Source organism: Pristis pectinata, chromosome 33 (assembly GCF_009764475.1).
Source record: "Pristis pectinata isolate sPriPec2 chromosome 33, sPriPec2.1.pri, whole genome shotgun sequence".
NCBI classification, from domain to species: Eukaryota; Metazoa; Chordata; class Chondrichthyes; order Rhinopristiformes; family Pristidae; genus Pristis; species Pristis pectinata.
Genome location: NC_067437.1, coordinates 5,806,855 through 5,825,144, shown reverse-complemented (window position 1 = coordinate 5,825,144; position 18,290 = coordinate 5,806,855). Strand labels below are relative to the sequence as shown.

Sequence of the window (18,290 nt, the reverse complement as noted above, 5' to 3'; positions counted from 1 at the left end):
AGAGTTCACCTTTAGCACATGAGAGGTCTTTTCAAGAGTCTGATAACAGTGGGTAGAAGCTGTTCTTGAATCTGGAACCCCCAGGATAAACTCGCGTGGTCACAGGGAGAATGTCCAAATTCTACGTCGTCAGTGCCTGAGGTCAGGATCGAACCTGGTCGCTGGAGCTATGAGGCAGCAGTTGTGCTACTGTAAAGGATATTGAGGCATTAGAGAAGGTGTGGAGAAGATTAGCAAGGAAGACACCGAAAATGTGAGGTGTATGTATCGGGTAAAGAAAAACAGCCCGAGTCTCCCTTGAGAAACGATAGCCGTGGAGTGGCCCAATGAAGGTTTTTGAAATGAGTTTGAGAAACTTTCTACCTGTTGGGGGTTGTGGTGGTGGGAGGGGGAAGCATAACCAGAGGATGTCAGCGTGAGAAAGTCACTAAGGAATCCACTCGGAGGTTGAAGAAACTTTCCAATCCAAAGTGCAGTGAGATTCACTCCCGCAGGGAGCGGTTGAGGCAGATGTTACTGATGCAGTTTCAGGGAGACTGGACAAGCACTTGAGGGAGAAGGGAACGGGAGAGGGTGCACACTGATCGATTTCACTGAGGAAAATGAAAGGAGGTGTGAGTAGAGCATAAAAGCTAGTATGGACTGTTTGGGTTGAATGACCTGTTTCTGTGGCTTATATCCAATGTATCAACAGTTCCTCTTTTCAAAAGAATTCATTGGTTACAAGGACATCTTGGAATACCCCTGAGGTTGCAAAAGATTGTGAACAAGAGCAGGCTTTCTGAGAGCCTGCTATGAGCTGGGAGTATTTGTGTCCCTATTTAAGAACAACACGTCTTTGCTTTTGCTGCTTTCTCTGTAGGTTGTCAGGGACTGACTCAATGCTGTGTGACTCATCTTGGCCGAGAGGGACTTTGGCCAATGACGTCGCTAGATAAATCCATCCTCCCTCTGTCTAACAAAGGAAACCTGAGTGTTTATTTTGCAGTCGGTTCTTTCCTGTTCTTGTGTTGAAAGAAGGGGCTGGACTTGCCTTTCCTGTCTGGATAATCACAAGATCTCAATCTCCATTGCAATCCCTGGTCAGGTTGGGATGTCAGTACAACAGGAAGGCAGATCAACGTCAAAATTGAGTTTATTGTTACACGTACATGTATGCACAAGTGCAATGAAAAACTTACTTCCAGCAACATCACAGGGACGTAGTATTAGAGACACAACATTCAAAAGGAAAACATAAAATGAAAATTAGACAAGAAAGAACACAATTAGAACAAAAGGTCCGCTGTAAGTACAGAGTGATCATAGTGTTGTTCTACTGAGGTAGTGATTAGGGTTGTGCCGGTTGGTTCAAGAACCAAATGGTTGAAGGGAAGTAGCTGTTCCTGAAGCTGGTGGTGTGGGACTTCAGGCTTCTGTACCTCCTTCCCGATGGTAGCTGCGAGAAGATGGCACGGCCCGGATGGTGGGGATCCTTGATAGATGCTGTCTTCTTGAGGCAGCGCCTCCTGTGGATACCACCGATGGTGGGGAGGGATGTGCCTGTGATGTATTGGGCTGAGTCCACTACTCTCTGCAGCTTGTGTTCCTGAAGGCTACTAAATGAAATGGTGCCATTTAGCACAAAAATCTTCCTGACGGACTGTTTGCCAGTCCTTTGGCCTTGAAGCAGGTGAGTGGTGTTGATGGAATGGAGTAAAAAAAAACTGCTGGAGGAACTCAGCAGGTCAAGCAGCATCTGTGGAGGCAAAGGGATGGTTGATGTTTCGGGTCAAGACCCTGTAAGACTTTATGCTGCTCGACCAGCTGAGTTCCTCTAGTTTATTTTTTTTTGCTCCATGTTCCAACATCTGCAGCCTCCTGTGTCTTCAGTGTTTGTAGAAGGTTTTGGGCAGTTCCAGGAGTTGCTGTGAATGGGCAGCAGAGAGGCTCCTTGCCAAGCTTCTGTTCCCTGTTCACACATCAGGGTGTACCATCGTTGCTTCAAGTCTGTCTCCCTGACTGGGAACCTGTAGCCAGTAGACCTCATCTGCAACTTTGTGTTGTTCCTGATGAGGTTGGGAATTGTTATGGCTCAGGCCCTCTCCAGACAGCTGGCACCCAAATCGAGGCCAACACTCCATTGTGGTACTGAGGGAGTGCTGCACTGTCAGAGAGGCTCTTTTTACAGCAAGTCTTCCTCCTAAGGTGAAAGTAAAAGATCTCTCACTGGTGAGCAGGAGAGTTAACACCTTCACTCATAGGAAGTGGACATCATTGGCAATACCAGCATTTATTGTCCATCCCTAATTGCCCCTGAAGGAAGGAGGCAATTACGTAGACCATGCTGGCGACTCTGGAGTTGCGTATGGGATGGGTAAGGATGGCAGGCTCTCTTCCCTGAAGACATGAGTGAATGAGGTGTACAAGACACCGGTGAGACCGCACTTGGAGTATTGTGTACGGTTTTGGTTATCCTGTTATAGGAAAGACGTCATTAAGCTGGAAAGTGTACAAAGAAGATCTTTGAGAATGTTGCCAAGACTCGAGGGCTTAAGTTACAGGGAGAGTTTGGGCAGGCTAGGACTTTATTCCTTGAAGTGTAGGAGACTGAAGGGTGATCTTATAGAGGTGTATAAAATCATAAGGGGCATGGATAAGGTGAATGCACAGTCTTTTTCCCAGGGAAAAGGATCAAGAACTAGAGCGCATAAGTTTAAGGTGAGAGAGGAAAGATTTAAAAGGGACCTGAGGGGTAAGTTCTTTACTAGAGGCAGGTACAATAACATTTAAAAGACAGTTGGACAGGTACATGGATAGGAAAGGTTCAGAGGGATATGGGCCACACTGTGAGAACTGGCTTTGGGCAAATTGTTTCTGATGTTGTGGTAAGTGCTATACAAATGCACATATTTCGTATTGAGCTACTGACTCTGAAACTGTACACGAGAGAGGAGCAGTTCCTATATCTGATGAGGTCACCCACAGAGATCGGACTAGCTTAGGAGGGCATCGTGGTCAGCATGGACCAGTTTGGCTGAAGGGCCTGTTTCTATGCTGTATTGCTCTGTGACTCAGTAGTTTTTGCAGCTGTCTAGTAGTTGAAATTCTTTTTAAAACTTCAGATTAATTTAATCACTTACATTTAAGTTCTCCAGTTACCATGCTGGGACTTGAACTTGTGTCTCTGGATCTGTGGTCCAGGTCTAGGGCTATGACTGCTGGTCAAGTAAATGGGGAAGCTGCTATAAGCCAACACTGATCACTGGATTTTATTTTGGCCTATTGTTATCATGTGGCTGCTCCTTACACCTGGCTTTGGGCAAATTGTCTCTGATGTTAGTTGTGATAGGTGCCATACAGATGCAAATGTTTCTTACTGAACTGCGCAGTCTGAAACTGTACACAGGAGAGGAGCGATTCCTGTATCTGATGAGGCCTCCCGTAGAGATGTGACCTGGTTTTCTTTTAATTGCATCTGTCAATTAGGTTATTGGTGAAGCTCTGGTTTATTTCTGAACATTTCCCTTCCTCGACGATGGGCGTCAGCCGTTGAAGATCTCAAAAGCAAGCAGCGGCTGGACAAATGGAGGCTCCTTTGATTCGCAGACAGCCCCAAGTCTGGCTTTGACATCAATGGTGTCAGAGATGTGGCAGAGTCTGCTTCAGGGTCTCAGTTACTCTGGAGGAGAAATCAGTGTTGATTACTCACAGAGTAGTACCTCAATGCACTGTGTAATGAATTGATCTGTACGAACAGTATGCAAGACAAGTTTTTCTCTGTACCTCAGTACAAGTGACAATAAACCAAATTCCAACTTGAAAAGGATGATGGGATACTGGAGGAGCGGTGGGTGAGCCAGCTTGGTGCCTTTGGAGGGGCGATGGTGGGAAGGTTTTTTGTTTCGCAATGTGGGGAGGCTGGTGTTTCCTCTTCACCTTTCTGCAGAAGTAAGTCTAAACCCTATCCAAAGTGAGCACATCTCGGGTAAACCCCAGACCTTGCGACCATTGTAGTGCACCGCCTCAGAATGAAGGAACGTCCCTTTAAAACTGAGCTGAGGAGGAATTTCTTCAGCCAGAGGGCGGTGAACCTGTGGAATTCATTGTCACAGAGGACTGTGGAGGCCAAATCATTGGGTGTGTTTAAGGCAGAGATTGATAGGTTCTTGATTGGTAAGGGGGTTAAGGGTTACAGGGAGAAGGCAGGAGAATGGGGTTGGGAACTTCAAGTTCCTCTGAGTGAACATCACCAGTACCCTGTCCTGGTCCAACCACATAGATGCCACAGCCAAGAAAGCTCAGCAGCGCCTCTACTTCCTCAGGAGGCTAAAGAAATTTGGCGTGTCCCCTTTGACACTCACCAACTTTTATCGATGCACCATAGAAAGCATCCTATCTGGATGCATCACGGCTTGGTACGGCAACTGCTCTGCCCAGGACCGCAAGAAACTGCAGAGAGTTGTGGACACAGCCCAGCACATCACGGAAACCAGCCTCCCCTTCATGGATTCTGTCTATACCTCTTGCTGACTTGATGCGGCAGCCAGCGTAATCAAAGACCCCACCCACCCACCCCGGTCATTCTCTCTTCTCCCATCAGGCAGAAGATACAGGAGCCTGAGGGCACATACCACCTCAGCTTCCATCCCACAGTGATGAGACTATTGAATGGTTCCCTTATATGATGAGATGGACTCTTGACCTCACAATCTACCTTGTTATGACCTTGCACCTTATGGTCTACCTGCAATGCACTTCCCTGTAGCTGTGACACTTCACTCTGTATTCTGTTATTGTTTTTACCCTGTACTACCTCAATGCACTGCGTAATGAATTGATCTGTACGAACGGTATGCAAGACAAGTGTTTCACTGTACCTCGGTACAAGTGACAATAATAAACCAATACCAAAAAGAAATCAGCCATAATTGAATGGTGGAGCAGATTTGATGGGCGGAATGGCCTAATTCTGCTCCCACGTCTATAACCTCCATGTGAAGAATGACATTAATTTGCAGTGGGATGGGGTGTGTAGCAACAAATGAGGCGCTGAAGGAACTCAGCGGGTCAGCCTGGGCAGTGTTGTTGGGGGTAAGGTTGGACAGCAATCACTGGTAAACAGATTTGCCTCTGGGAGATCTCGGACTCTGTGGTTTATTCCTGGCACTGGTGCCAGGCACGGCGGGCACAAGTGAACAACACTGTCGCAGTGGGGGGTGGTGGGATGTTGGTAGTGTTGCCAAACCCCAGCCTTGCTTCAGTTTTACAGATGAAGATCAGGCACTGCAGGCTCTCCCAGGAGGAGATTTGTTCCAACGCTGCTAAAAATTGATTTTGGAAACTGTGTGATGACTTGTTCACAGCATGTTCCTCCTGTGCCCTAATGAGCCGAAACCAGTGACATTGGTTGAGGGAGAGATGTTGGACAGGACACCGGGGAGATCTTCTCTGCTCTTCTGCACCACAATCAATCTAACGTCTCACCCTGAACACGGCTCCTCTGACATGCAGCAACCCTCTTGGTCCTTCACTGTACGAATGTGGCATTGAACCTTGCAGCTGGCAGGGCTCTCTGATCGGGGCAGGAGTGGGAGCAGAGGCTGGGGTATCTCTGAACCTGGGCGGTTGTACTCTTTGGTTGTTTTCAGCTTAACTGCTCAGACCCTGAGTGACATTTCCATTCCGTAGCCACTTCTATTTAACCTTGGGGCTTGGAAGGATTAGAGGGGATTTGAGCAACATTTATTTACTTGGAGAGTGGAGGAAAATACCCCAGTGCCCATATAAACCCTTGAGCTAGAGTGTACAGGGAAATGAGTTAGTGAGTTATGTACTCCTTCTCCCCCAGGACAGTATGGACCTGATGGACCGAACGTCCATCTGTGCCACAACTTGACTCCTACATCGTGCAGAAATGTTAACTGTGATTTGTTTCCACTTCCTCAATCTAATAACCAGCTCTGCAGCGAACTACGCACTGACCGGCTAATTATATCAACCAGAAATTGGATCACTCATTTCCATATCTGAAGCATTGTCCCAGATGAGTAATCCTGGTCCCAGATCAGGCAGATGAGCCCTGCTTGTACAGTATCAGGGATTGGAACACATCCATCTTTGAGTGTGTTCAACATCACGTCTCGAATCCAAATGTCGGCAATGCAACAGATCTCTTCTGGGAAAGCACTCGTGACTGTGCCAGTTTGGGTAGGCCCTGGGGGAGGAATGGTCAAGCATCCAACTTGTTCCCCCCCCCCCCCCCCCCCCCCCCCCCCCCCCCCCCACTCCCCTTGCTGTCTCTGCATAGTTGAGTGGTTGTGAAGCTGCTTCTGTTACTTTTGGAACAAGTGGCTTTGTGTTGTGTGGGGAGGGGGGAAGCCAGGGCAGTTCCCAGAGCAATGCACACAAAATGCTTGAGAAACTCAGCGGGTCAGGCAGCATCGATGGAGGGAAATAAACAGTCGACGTTTTGGCTTGAGACCCTTCAGGACTGGAAAGGAAGAGGGTGGAAGAAGGTTTGGGGAAGGGGTGGAGAACAGGCTGGCGGGTGATAGGTGAGTCCAGGTGAGGGGTGGGGGAAGGTAGGTGTGGGGAGTGGAAGAGAGTGATGTGAGTGGCTGTGGAAGCAAGTCTGGGTGAGCGCATGGTCGAAGAGCTGGAGAGCAGCAGAGAACATGGGGGAGGGGGGTGGTGGAGAACAGTGAGAGAGGGCCTCACAGAGCTCCTGTTGAAGAGAGGAGCAAAACTTCTTCAGGATAGACGTACCTCGAAGAGGCTTCAGAGTGGAGCAGTAAAACCAAGACACGAGATTCTGCAGATGCTGCAGTCTGGAGCCACACCCACAAAGTGCTGGAGGAACTCAGCAGGTCAGGCAGCATCAGTTCCCAGAGCAGGATTGCCTCTCTAATACAAGAGGAAATGCATTTAAGGTGAGAGGAGGCAGGCTTTTTTTTACACAGTGATGGGTGCCTAGAATGTGCTGCCAGGGGTGGTGGTGAAGGCAGATATGATAGAGGTGTTTAAGAGGCTCTTGGATAGGCACATGAATGTGCAGAGAATGGAGGGATCTGGACCTTGTGCAGGCAGAGGGGATCAGTGTAATTAGGTGTCATTAATTAGTTTGCCACAACATCGTGGGCCGAAGGGCCTGTTGCTGTACTGTTAGGTTCTATGTTCTATGCTCTAGCATTTGTGAAGAGTGACCTCCCATGTCCAACGCTAGAGTTTGGGAATCTGCGGTGAGGAGTGGTTTGCGAGAAGCAGCATGTCTAAGGAAGGTGTGCCTCATATCTCAGGGAAGATGCACTGGCCCTGGAGAGGATCCAGAGAATGTTCACATGAACGATCTCAGGAATGAAAGGCTTGAGCGTTTGATGTCTCGTGATGTTCAGAAGGATGAGGGGGGATCTCATTGAAACCTACCAGGTACTGAAAGGCCTGGATAGAGTGGATGTGGAAAGGAGGTTTCCATCAGTGGGAGAGTCTGGGATCCGAGGGCACAGCCTCAGAATAAAGGGACGTCCCTTTAGAACTGAGATGAGGAGGAATTTCTTCAGCCAGAGGGTGGCAAATCTTTGGCATTTTATTGCCACGGAGGGCTGTGGAGGCCAAGTCATTGGTTGCATTTGAGACAGAGATTGATAGGTTCTTGATTGGGAAGGGGGAGAAGGCAGGAGAATGGGGTTTAAAAAAGAAATCAGCCACGATTGAATGGCAGAGCAGACTTGATGGCCCAAATGGCCTAATTCTTCCCCTATGTTTTATGGTCTTTGGAGTAATCTGAAAGGTGCAAATATTTTTGATTGAAGAATTCTTGCCCCGTTTTCTGGTGCTGGTTCTGAATCTGAGGGTCAGTGTTTGACACGAGTTGTAGTGGGTCCGTGCTTCATTTCCTTTGTCCCTTGGCCCAGTGTTTGTCCCCTCCCCCTCGCCGATATCCGCAGTGATGGTTGAGTGAGACTGGGCCCGCTGGTGTGGAAGGATTTCAAGCCCTGCCTTTTGTAATGTGTACCTCGGGCTGTCACTGAGCGAATCCAACCGTGCATGGGCTGTCTGCCACAGTCTCCTCCTGCTATCTGACAGCTTTTGATGTTCTGCAGCAACATGAGTGACGTAGCATCGCGTCACTTTGCTCCACCAAAGGGGTTTGCCGGCAAACGGAGGAACAAAGGACTGCAGATGCTGGAATCCAGGTGAGAAACACGATGATGCTGGAGGAACTCAGCAGGCCAGGCAGCATCCGTGGAGAAAAGCAGGCGGTCAACGTTTCTGGTCAGGACCCTTCAACAGAACTGAAGATAGGAAAAGGGGAAGCCCAATATATAGGAGGGAAAAGCAGAGCAGTGATAGGTGGACAAAAGAGCGGAGGCGGGGCGGGCACAGGGTGGTGATGGGTAGATGCAGGTAAGAGATAGTGATAGGTAGGTGCGGGGGAGGAGGGGCGAGCAGATCCACTGGGGGGGCGGGTCAAAGGTGAGGAGAGAGAGGAGAAAAGGCTGGGAAAGGGATTTTCTCCACGGATACCACCTGGCCTGCTGAGTTCCTCCAGCATCATCGTGTTTTTGACTGTAAATGGGCTGGATAAGTCTCGGAAGGAAAGAAATAGTGCGGATGTGGGGTGAGAGTGGTGGGATGCGACTGGCTGGATTGTTGTAACAGAGCTGGTATGGATTTAAAGGGCCAAATGGCCTCTCTCCATGCTGTAAACATCCTGTGGCATCTGTGCATTTCGCTGCCAATTGTGTGTGGTGGCATTGCTAGAGAAAAGGTACATGTAGGGGCAGGGTAAATAAGGGGTAAGTATTCTGCGGTAGGTGCCTGGAATGGGCTGGTGAAAGCAGATGTGACAGTGGCATTTAAGAGGCTGTTGGACACTTGGGAATGGAGGGATCATGTGCAGGCAAAAGGGATTTAGTTTACTTTGGCATCGTGCTCAGCGCGGACATTGTGGGCCAAAGGGCCTGTGCTGTTCTGTGGAGCCGCACAACTGTTCTGTGTTTTAAATGCTTCACGAGGTGTAGTCCTCCGAATTGGTGGGGTGTGGAACTGGGGAAATGGAATGCGTAAATCATTTTCTCCACACTTTTGGTGGAACTGTTTTATCATTGGTGCCAGTTGTTAAGCACAGTTGGTGAATTCACCCTTGTAACTGGGAAGTGGAGTTAGAACGAGGTCACGACTGCTCTGAACTTGGTCTGGGTCCCACTTTCCTCACTGTTGCAGAGAACAGAGTACGACTTCTCATGAAAGAACGTAGAACAGCATAAGAACAGGCCCTTTGGCCCACAATGTTGTGCCGAACTAATTAAACTAGTAGCTAAGTGCCTAACTAAACTTCTGCTGACACAATGTCCATGTTCTTGAGCTTGATGGAATATCTGAATGTTGACCTGGGTAAGTAGAGTGGGAAATTGATTGCTTGGCACCTCCTGGTGAGCTTTAAGTGCAGTATCCAGACTGTGTTGGCACTAACTGGGAACTTCACTGGCTCAATGTGTCTGTGATTGAGCTTGGAGTCTCTTCAGACAGTGGCAACAAGCAAAGCCCCCTGGTGGTGGTAACTGATTCAGTTTGATGCATTACTTAAGGGGGGATTGGGTGCTGGTTGACTGCCTTGCCCCCTGTGGGAGAGGTTGTTATTTGGGTATCTAGTTGTTGATTGCCATTCACTGACCACAAGCAAAAACCCATATACACGGACAATCCTTTCCCAATCTTAGCGTGTTGTAGTGACCACAAATTGTCATTGGGGAACCCATCAGCTCAGTAATATTCTTGAGCAAGGAAATCTTGCGCAAACTTGAAGTCCCACACCACCAGGTTCAAGAGCAGTTACTTCCCTTCAACCATTCAGTTCCTGAACCAACCAGCACGACCCTAATCACTACCTCAGTAGAACAACACTATGATCACTCTGTACCACAGTGGACCTTTTTTTTTGTTCTAATTGTGTTCTTTCTTGTCTAATTTTCATTTTATGTTTTCCTTTTGAATGTTGTGTCTCTAATACTACGTCCCTGTGATGTTGCTGGAAGTAAGTTTTTCATAGCACCTGTATGTATGTGTGCTTGTGCATATGACAATAAACTTGACAGGACTCTTCCCTTCTCATCCGCTCTTAACTGGATATAGAGTTTGAACTTCTGTTTCATTTTTCTTTTTATTGGCAAATTCATTTATTTTTCTTGTTAAAACTAGTCAAGAGATGATTTGAATTTTGGTCTCTATTATGCACTCCTTAATTGGAATTGTGAACGATAACATACACATTCAAAGCCATATCAACGTTAAAATTTGCCATTGTCCACCAGCTCTCTACCATCACACCACTGAGCAGTGGATGGTCAGTTGTCCAGAATAGTTTGAAAGCCATGCAGTGTGTTCTTAAAGCAGAACCAATGAAGCTCTGAATTCTGCATGGGAGCCATTTATTGCCAGTGTGGAGTTTTTATACAGTGGAACGTGAAGCTTTGGGCTGTGTTTATCAGGGGGACAAAAGTCTGAGTCTTGGCTGTATGTAACTCGAGGCCCACATCAATGTAGTCGAGTGACTTCTGGGGTTGTCCACCAAGAAATTCAGTTTGAGGGAAATGAATCACCCAATCTTGGTGGTGCCCACAGTGTGAATGAGGTTTTAAAAAATCAAGGCAGAGGCTCAAAGGTGATGGTTCGCCACCACAGTGTAATATAGCGTCGATTCTTCATTTGGATTTCCTTGAATGGCTAAAACTGTGACCGGCACCAGATTGGGTGCTTTGTGTCTCTTCTGTGACCTAAACATGGAGCGTCACAAGTTTTCATAATTAATCCCAGTGTTGCTCTTGTGTGGCCCTCATTTGAGGCTGCATGCGTGGTGAGGTGAACTGGCCTGTTGCCGGCTCTTTTCCTCCTCCATCCACTACCCCATAACCGGGTCCTGCCCACTCTCTGTGGAAGGTGAACTCTGTTCAAGTGTTAACAATTGTTGGGACATCTCTGGGTGGAAGACCCTTTCTCCTTCCTCCCACGATGTTGTGCTGAACTAATTAAACTAGTAATTAAACTAATCCTTTCTGCCTACACGATGCCCAGATCCCTCCATTCTCTGCACATTCATGTGCCGCTCTAAGAGCCTTTTAAATGCCTCCATCGTATCTGCCTCCACCACCACCCCTGGCAGCACATTCCAGGCACCCACCACTCTGTTCTTTTTTTTAAAAAGTAACTTGCCCCACAAATTCCCTTTGAATGCCCCCTCCCACCTTAAATGTATGTCCTCTAGACACTCCCTTGAAATCATTAATCATCCTTTGGCAGGATTACCAGCTGATTATCTAGAGTGTCCATTGCTGTTAGTACATCATTCCCTGTCTCTGAACCGCTGCTAATGAAGAGTTTGATATTAGCAAATTAGACTTGCATTTGTATAATGCCCTTGAGATAACAGCCAGAGAAGTACTTTCTGAAGTACTTCTTCAGAAAGCCTGTCCTGATCCAATCATGTAGACACCACTGACAAGAAAGCTCACTGGCGCCTTTACTTCCTCAGGAGGCTAAAGAAATTCGGTATGTCCCCTTTGACACTCTCCAACTTTTAGTGATTCACCATAGGAAGCATCCTACCTGGATGTATCACGCTTGGTATGGCAACTGCTCTGCCTGAGACTGCAAGAAACTGCAGAGAGTTGTGGACACAGCCTAGCGCATCACTGAAGCCAGCCTCCCCTCCATGGACTATACCTTTTGCTGCCTTGGCAAAGCAGCCAGCATAATCAAAGACCCCACCCACCCGGAACATTCTTTCTCCTCTCCTCTCCCATCAGGCAGAAGATACAGGAGCCTGAGGGCACATACCACCAGGCTCAAGGACAGCTTCTATCCCACTGTGATAAGACTATTGAACAGTTCCCTTATACAATGAGATGGACTCTTGACCTCACAACCTACCTTGTTTGACCTTGCACCTTACTGTCTACCGGCACTGCACTTTCTCTGTAGCTGTGACACTTTGTACTGTTATTGTTTTTACCTGTACTACCTCAATGCACTCTGTACTAACTCAATGTAACTGCACTGTGTAATGAATTGACCTGTACGATCGGTATGCAAGACAAGTTTTTCACTGTACCTCGGTACAAGTGACAGTAGTAAACCAATATTCACTGAGAGGGGGATGTCTGCTGATTTGTGGACAGTAAGCTCCCACAGGCAGCAATGTGATGTCAGGAAATTCTTGGTGTGACTTGAGGGGTATATATTGGCCAGAACAGCATCCTGGCTCCTCTTCACTGAGTGTTTCCTGACTTCCCAAGAGTGTAGACTAGAGCTTCAGTTTATCATCTCTCCTAAGTGCAGGCCTCCCTCACTGCTGCACTGGAGTTTGGGTCTGGATTTTTGTACACAGGTTCATGGAATATACTTGAAGCCACAACCTCCTTGGGGTGATTTAGTGTTATCATCAACGGAAGGGGTTTAGTTTTCTACATTCTGCATCCTCTTGTAGATTTGACGTCACCGGCAGTTAGCCTTGCTGGGAGTGTCTGGGTAGGTCGAGGGGCCAGTCTGTGGGCTTCGGTTTGCAAGGAAGCTGTGATCAAACCCAGAACGGGGGCTTGTGGTAACTCTTCCAATTTGTCCTTGGTTGAGAGGGAGTGAAGGCTTTCCAATTGCTCTGCGTGGAGTCCCTGTGCTCTCTCCAACTCTTACTTATGGGTTGGGAGCATAAGACCCCTGACAGGCTGCAGTGTCGTGCAATTCCAATACGAATGGGAGAGGGTCTTGATCTGACCTTGGGCTCCCTCTTCACCCCAACAAAGTACGACTGTGCTCTATTGTCAAAATGCAATGTTTCTGAAGTGTAGGCACAAAAGATTTGAGCAGATGCTGGAATCATTTTCCTCATTTTCGCTCTGGACATTGACCCCCTGTACACTTCCATCCCCCATCAGGGAGGCCTTGAGGCTCTCTGCTTCCTTCTAGCTACCTCTTATTTATCCCTCAACCTTGACCCCCACCAAGGAGCATCAGGCCATCGTCTCGCGCACTTATCACCTCCAGAGATCTCCCCTCTAATGCCTCCAACCTCATAGTTCCCCTACCCCGCCCTGCCCGTTTCTACCTCCTACCAAAGATCCACAAACTCAACTGCCCCAGTAGACCCATTGCTTCTGCCTGCTCCTGCCCCTGCCCCACTGAACTTGGGTCTTCATATCTTGACTCCATTTTGTCCCCCTTTGTCCAGTTCCTTCCCACCTACATCCGTGACACTTGGCATGCCCTCCATCACTTCAACAACTTTCCCAGTCCTGACCACCTCATTTTCACTGTGGGTGTTGAATCCCTGTCCACTTCCATCCTCCATCAGGAAGGCCTTAAGGCTCTCTGCTTTCTGGACAATAGACCCAAGAAGTTCCCCTCTACCACCACCCTCCTCCGTCTGGCTGAACTGGTACTCACCCTCAACAACTTCTCTTTTGGCTCCTCCCACTTTCTCCAAACCAAAGATGAGCCATGGGCACTCGCATGGACCCAGCTATACCGGCCTCTCTGTCAGCTACATTGAACAGTCCATGTTCCAAGCCTACACCGGTAACGCCCCGCTACATTGGGGCTGCTTTCTGCACCCGTGCTGAGCTCATCAATTTCATCAACCTTTCCTCCAGCTTCCACCCTGCCCTCAGATTCACTTGGTCCAACTCCGACACCTCTCTCCCCTTTCCAGATCTTTCTGTCTCCATCTCCGGAGACGTATCAACCACCGACGTCTTTTACAAACCCACTGACTACACCCCTTCCCACCCTGTTACTTGCAAGGACGCCATCCCCTTCTCCCAGTTCCTCTGCCTTGCTGCTTCTGTTCCCATGATGAGGCTTTCCACTCCAGGACATCCATGATGACCTCCTCCAGTAAATGGGGTTCCCCTTCTACCACCATCAGTTCTCTCCTCACACGCATCTCCTCCATTTTTCGCACATGTACCCTCACCCCATCCTGCCCCTCCCCCCCACCCCCCCCCCCGACATGACAGGGTTCCCCTTGTCGTCACCTACCACCCCACGAGCCTCCATATCCAACACATCATTCTCCACAACTACCACCACTTCCAATGGGATCCTACCAGCAGGCACATCTTCCCCTCCCACCCCCCCCCCATTGTTCCATAGGGATCACACTCTTCGCAACTGCTCTGTCCACTCGTCCTTCCCGGCACTTATCCCTGCAACAGCACTAAGTACTACACCTCCTCCCTCACCGCCATTCAGGGTCCTAGACAGTCCTTCCAGGTGAGGCAGCGCTTCACCTGTGAATCCGAGCTTGTCATTTATTGCTCCCGGCGCGGCCTCCTGTACATCGGTGAGACCCGATGCGGATTGGGTGACCGCTTCGTCGAGCACCTTTGCTCCGTCCGCCGCAAAAGCCAGGATCTCCCAGTGGCCACCCACTTTGATTCCACATCCCACTCCCACACAGACATGTCTATCCACGGCCTCCTCTACTGCCATGTTGAGGCCAGATGTAGGTCAGAGGAACAGCACCTCATTTTCCACGTTGGGAGTCTCCAACCTGACGGCCTCGACATCGATTTAAATAACCTCCCCTCTTCTTTATTCCGCCCCCCCCCCCCCCACAGCCGCCCTTTTTTCTCTCCTGTGTCTTCCCTCATTCCAGTGTCGCCCTTCCCCCCTTATCTTTCCCCCTCCCCTGCCCATCTATTCTCCATCTCCTCTTTTTTATTCCATGGTCCTCTGCCCTCTCCTACCGGATTACTCCTCATTTTGCCTCTTCTAACTATCACTTCTCAGCTTCTTTCTTCCTCCTCCCTCACCCTCCTACCTTTGCCCCCCCCCCCCCCCCCCCCCCACCACGTGCCTGCATGTACTCCTCCCTCTTTTTCCCTTCCACCACCACCACCCCCCCACCAATCTTATTCTGGCTTCTGCGCTCTTCCCTTCCAGTCCTGATGAAGGGTCTCGGCCCGAAACGTTGACTGTTCATTTCCCTCCGTAGATGCTGCCTGACCTGCTGAGTTCCTCCAGCATTTTGTGTGTGTGTTGCTTCTGAGGTGTAGCTGCTTGCAGTAGCACGGATGGCACTGTTTTGAAGAGAAGGCAGGTTCTCCCTGGTGACCCAGCCAATATTTTCCCCTCAACCGGCATCACTTAACGACCAAGTCATCTGTTTTTGTCACGTCACTGTTTGTGCGAGGTTGTTGTCAGCCAGTTGGCTGCATTTCCTACATCGGGGCACTGAAAGAACTTGGCTGTAAAACGCTTGGGGACGTTCGGAGGTGAGCGGTCCTGCCTTCTGAGTGCAGTATCGTGTGTTTGAGGAACAGTTTGTCTCTAGAATGTTGGTCACATGTTATATTGGCATGCCCTTGGCTTTGCTTTGCTTGTGAAACTTTGGCATCGTCCTGCAGGACTAAGATATCTTTATTAGTCACGTGCATTGAAACACACAGTGAAATACATCTTTTTGCATTGCTAAGAATGTGCTGGGAGCAGCCCACAAGTGTCGCCATGCTTCCGGCGCCAGCATAGTATGCCCACAACTTCCTAACCTGTATGTCTTTGGAATGTGGGAGGAAACCGGAGCACCAGGAGGAAACCCATGCAGACATGGGGAGAACGTACAAACTCCTTGCAGACGGCGGCCAGAATTGAACCCGGGTCACTGGCACTTTAATAGCATCACGTTAACCACTAACCTTCCAGCGAGCGCGCTTTCGCTCCCCTAATTTTGTTTCCCTCCCTTCCTGGTCTTGCTCACGCCAGCCTATTCCACTGCATTTATGTGTTGCCTGCCCCTCTCCCTGTCAGATGAACAGCGGGCCGCTTGACGACAACGAGACCTCTGCAGGTGTCAGCACCTTCTCCGTGGCCATGGTGGCTCCCAAGCTCAGCTCCGTCACCACCCTGGTCGACCCCAGCGTCTCGTGGATGCCCGACACTCCCACGCCGGTGGAACAGCCGATTTTCCTGATGACTACGGCGGCCCAGGGCGTCTCCGGGTTCTTCGTGTGGACGGCACTCCTTATAACTTGTCACCAGGTAAGAGTGACCACGTTGTCCTGATGCCCAGGTGCTCCCGTCTTGTGTCGTATGTCCTGTTTAATGCCACTCCCTTGGAGAATTCGATACTCTGTCCTTGGGTGCTCCCCCTCTCTCTGTCCCTCTGATCCACTTCCAGCCCTCCCCCATCACCCATATTCTTCATCCCCCTTCTGCTTCCATCTGCCCTGCACCTCTCCCCTAATGAACGTAGAGCACCACAGCACAGTACAGGCCCTTCGGCCCGCAATGTTATGTTGACATTTTATCCTGCTCTAAGATCTACCTAGCCCTTCTCTCCCACATAGCCCTCCATTTCTCTATCATTCATGTGTCTGTCTAAGATTTTCTTAAATGTTCCTAATGTATCTGCCTCCACAACCTCTGCAGGCAGTGCGTTCCACGCACCCACCACTCTCTGTGTGAAAAACTTACCCCTGACATCCCCCTTATACCATCCTCCAATCACCTTAAAATTCTGTCCCCTCGTGTTAGCCGTTGTCACCCTGGGCAAAAAGTCTCTGACTGTCCACTCGATCTATACCTCTTTTCTTGTACATCTCTATCAAGTCACATCTCATCCTCCTCTCCAAAGAGAAAAGCCCTAGCTCACTCAACCTATCCTCATAAGACATGCTCTCCAATCCAGGCAGCATCCTGGTAAATCTCCTCTGCACCCTCTCTAAAGCTTCCACATCCTTCCTATAATGAGGCGACCAGAACTGAACACAATACTCCAAGTGTGGTCTGACCAGAGTTGTTCCCATTATCACCTCCACTGGAATCAGATTCCAGTGCACCCCAACTTCACACACCTGGCTCCATCTGTACCTTTTTATTGCCCTTCACTCACCTACCTGTCTCCCAACTCCACCCCTCACTCTCCTCCATCTATCACCCCCTCCTCAGTTCATTGATCACCTACTGGTCCCTATTTCGGCCTCCTCTCCCCCCCACCCCTTCACATCAGCCATCTCCCTTCTCTCAGTCCTGATACAGGGTCTTGTCCAAACTGTCAACAGTACCCCCCCCCAGCCACAGATACTGGCCGACCCACTGAGTTTCTGCAGCAGATTGTCTTGTTTTGTTCCAGTCTTTGGGTAACTTGTTCTGTCTGCATCAGAACTTTACTACCTGTCATCCTGTTGCCTCTGTATTTTCTTATTCTATTATTCTGACCTGCTCGGCGTGTCCCACAGCCTCGCCAATCTATAACATGTTACATGGATAAAGAAGCTTGCTATGCTGGTGTCTCGCCCCATCACAGATATTCCCTTCGTTTCACCCATCCCTACTCCCACCTCTCCTACTGAAAACTAACAACTTTCCTCTGTTTCCCAGTCCTGACAGAGGATCCCAGACCTGAAACATTAACTGTTTCTCCTTCCACAAGTGCTGCCTGACCGGCAGAGTGCTTCTAACATTTTCTGCTTTTGTTTTGGGGAAAGAAAATATCTTTGAGATCCTTCTTGTTTTAACCCCCTCTGCCTCCAGGCCAAATTTGACTGCCAGTTTTTAAAAGATCTATGCCTACTCTACCCTTGGTTAATTTATTGAAACCCTCATCAGAAAGGCTTCCTCTTCTGTTAGCTATTGAACCACTCTTGGCCACTTCCCCTTGTTATACCCTTTGTAAACTTGCTCATGGTCAAGAGAGAATAAAAAGTTTACCAAAGGTTTTGGGAGCCAGGGTGAGAATGTTGGAATGGGACAATCTTGGATTCTGCAATGGGACTTTGGATGCGTTCTTGTGAGTCTATGGTGCACACTAGCAATGTGTTGTGTACTCACTGGGAATGGAATAGCTGGTCAGTCCTCTGTCAAGGCAGAATGTATAGAGGCTGGGAGGCTCTGTTAATCTGTAATACCATCATAGGCTAGTTGGGCCGAATGGCCTGAAATAACATGTAATTATGCAACACCCATAATTCCCCAGAGTTCCATTCTGTTTGGGCTCTTCCTCCTGGACCTGAAAGTTGAGAGACTTCCCTCCAGTGTTGCCGTCTTGAGTGAGGACGGAGCTTTCTGCTGACAGCAACAAGGGCGTTCTGGGAAACATAGGAATGCTGTTATTCCCGTGCCTGGCAGTCACCACCTTCACAAGTGCACAGAGTGCGGAGTGTTTCTCCTGCTAATGGTTTGTTTCGGCTTGCTTGACACTGTCATGTGAAAATACGTTGGGAACAAAAAGTGCTGCGTTGTACAGCAGCTCAGATGTGCGTCTTCTGTGGGAATGTCAACAACTCGACCCATGCTATCGACGTGTGTGTGTGTGTACT

The 18,290-nt window shown here is 48.9% G+C and overlaps 1 protein-coding gene across 3 annotated transcripts in view; it reads left to right on the top strand.

The window, feature by feature from the left end:
* The window catches only part of LOC127585595 (transmembrane protein 184B-like), a 75,436-nt gene that overhangs the window by 11,066 nt on the left and 46,080 nt on the right, over positions 1-18,290 (top strand). For all 3 annotated transcript variants that reach the window (XM_052043185.1, XM_052043184.1, XM_052043183.1), the window contains exon 2: positions 15,781-16,011. In XM_052043185.1, coding sequence (XP_051899145.1) covers positions 15,781-16,011 — 231 coding nt within the window. The remainder of the gene's footprint in view (positions 1-15,780; positions 16,012-18,290) is intronic.